This window comes from Penaeus vannamei, chromosome 8, assembly GCF_042767895.1.
Source record: "Penaeus vannamei isolate JL-2024 chromosome 8, ASM4276789v1, whole genome shotgun sequence".
Taxonomy (NCBI): Eukaryota; Metazoa; Arthropoda; class Malacostraca; order Decapoda; family Penaeidae; genus Penaeus; species Penaeus vannamei.
In genome coordinates this window covers 36,059,848-36,062,347 of record NC_091556.1, presented here as the reverse complement: position 1 = coordinate 36,062,347, position 2,500 = coordinate 36,059,848, and the positions used below count along the sequence as shown (strand labels likewise).

At 49.3% G+C, this 2,500-nt stretch overlaps 1 protein-coding gene across 1 annotated transcript in view; it reads left to right on the top strand.

Moving 5' to 3' along the window:
- LOC138862360 (sporozoite surface protein 2-like) overlaps positions 1–429 on the top strand; it is a 2,820-nt gene extending 2,391 nt beyond the window's left edge. Inside the window, exon 2 of the mRNA XM_070124096.1 lies at positions 1–429. This exon is cut by the window's left edge and continues 318 nt beyond it. Within this exon, the coding sequence (XP_069980197.1) occupies positions 1–429 (429 nt within the window).
- The last annotated feature ends 2,071 nt before the right edge of the window (positions 430–2,500 follow it).

The following is a 2,500-nucleotide window of genomic DNA, read 5'->3' as shown; positions in this document are numbered from 1 at the left end:
AACACCAAAGCCAACCCAACATCACCATCAAATCCAATCCATCACGACCAACAAAGCCAACCAAAAACTACCATCAAATCCAACCTAACACGATCACCAAAGCCAAACCAACACCATCAAATCCATCCTAACACGACCACTAAAGCCAATTCAACACCAAAGCCAACCCAACACAGCACCACCACCAAAGCCAACCCATCACGACCACCAAAGCCAATCCAACCCAACACGACCACCAAAGCCAACCCAACTCAACATCAAATCCAACCCAACACGACCACCCAATCTAACCCATCACGACCACCAAAGCCAACCCAACTCAACATCAAATCCAACCCAACACGAACGCACCCCAATCTAACCCATCACGACCACCAAAGCCAACCCAACTCAACATCAAATCCAACCCAACACGACCACCCAATCTAACCCATCACGACCACCAAAGCCAACCCAACTCAACATCAAATCCAACCCAACACGACCACCCAATCTAACCCATCACGACCACCAAAGCCAACCCAACTCAACATCAAATCCAACCCAACCCAACGTCAAATCCAACCCACCGCGACCACCAAAGCCAACCCAACCCAACACGACCACCAAATCCAACCCGACCCAACATCAAATCCAACCCAGCACGACCACCAAAGCCAGCTCGCCACCCGACATACACCGAGAGCACCGGTTCCCACGGTACGGGCCGGCGGGACGGAAGGGGCCGGACCGGGTGGCTGGCTGGCTAGACCCACACCTTTGGTAAACGGAATATAAATATTTACCGCGAGATTCAAACAAATTAAGTCGCAAATGGAATCTCAAGGCTTTGTTTACGCGCAAGAAGGTGGACAAGAGTAGAAAGAAGGGAGAGAGGAGAGGGGGATGGGGGGACGAGACGGGAGATGGGGAAGAGGAGAGGTTAGAGGGGAGACGGAGAGGGGGAGAGGGGAGACGGAGAAAGGGAGAGGGGAGAGGGGAGACGGAGAGGGGGAGGGGGGAGAGGGGAGACGAGAAGGGAAGAAGAGAGACGATGAGGGGGAGAAGAGACGGGAAAGGGGAGAAGGAGTGGGGGAAGGGAAAGGACCAGGTGGGTGTTTCATGAAGGGGGAGAGGGAGGTACTCAAAAGAATGAGTGTTTGTGTGTGGGGCATATGCGTGAGTAAACGCATGCCCACCTTGGGTTAACATCGTTTCTCCCACACTCAATTCACGTCCCATCTTCCATCTTCCCTTTTCTGAGACTATATATACTTACATGAATGTGTCCTTCTACGTGATGTGTATGTGCTTATGTAAAGGAATATATATGTATGTGCATTTGTACATGTACGTGTGCATTTGTATCTGTATGTGTGTATTAGTATATGTATATGTGCATTTGTATATGTATGTGTGTATTTGTACATGGATATGTATATGCATATTTGTACATGTATATGTATATGCATATTTGTACATATATGTATGTGTATATCTATGTCTGTTTATGTGTGCCAGCGTATGTACGTATTTTTGACGTGTGTATGTATTTGTGATAACGCTCAAATAACCTTACCTTAAAAGCCAACTTGTTATTCTATCGGGGAAGAAAAACACAACGATTACCGTTCAATACTGGATCGAAAAGAAAGACAGAAAAAACACAACGACTATTTCTACAACTAGGGATTCCTCTTACGAAAGAAACGGAAAACATCATCATAAAGAAAAAAGAGAGAAGAACTCGACCAGTAATCAGGAACACAACGGAACTGGAAGGACTATGAAGGACTTTGCTGTAAGTACAGAACGGGCAGGGAAAAACAACTCGTGGCTTAGAATAGAGAAGAAGGAAAAGATGGAGATGCGTGGGCGGCGATGGCAACGTGGGTGTAAAGGAGAGGGAGGGAGGGATATATGGAAGATATATATATGAGAGTGAGAGTGAGAGAGAGAGAGAAAGAGAGAGAGAGAGAGAGAGAGAGAGAGAGAGAGAGAGAGAGAGAGAGAGAGAGAGAGAGAGAGAGAGAGAGAGAGAGAGAGAGAGAGAGAGAGAGAGAGAGAGAGAGAGAGAGAGAGAGAGAGAGAGAGAGAGAGAGAGAGAGAGAGAGAGAGAGAGAGAGAGAGAGAGGAGAGAGAGGAGAGAGAGAGAGAGAGAGGGAGAGAGAGAGAGAGAGAGAGAGAGAGAGAGAGAGAGAGAGAGAGAGAGAGATGGAGAGGGAGAGAGAGAGAGGGAGAGAGAGAGAGGGAGGGAGAGAGAGGGAGGGAGGGAGGGAGGGAGGGAGGGAGGGAGGGAGGAGGGAGGGAGGGAGGGAGAGAGGGAGAGAGTGGAGAGAGGGAGAGGGAGAGGGAGAGGGAGGGAGGGGAGAGAGAGAGAGAGGGAGAGGGAGAGAGAGAGAGAGAGAGAGAGAGAGAGAGAGAGAGAGAGAGAGAGAGAGAGAGAGAGAGAGAGAGAGAGAGAGAGAGAGAGAGAGAGAGAGAGGGGGGGGTAGGGGGATACCCGGACCACCCTGACACG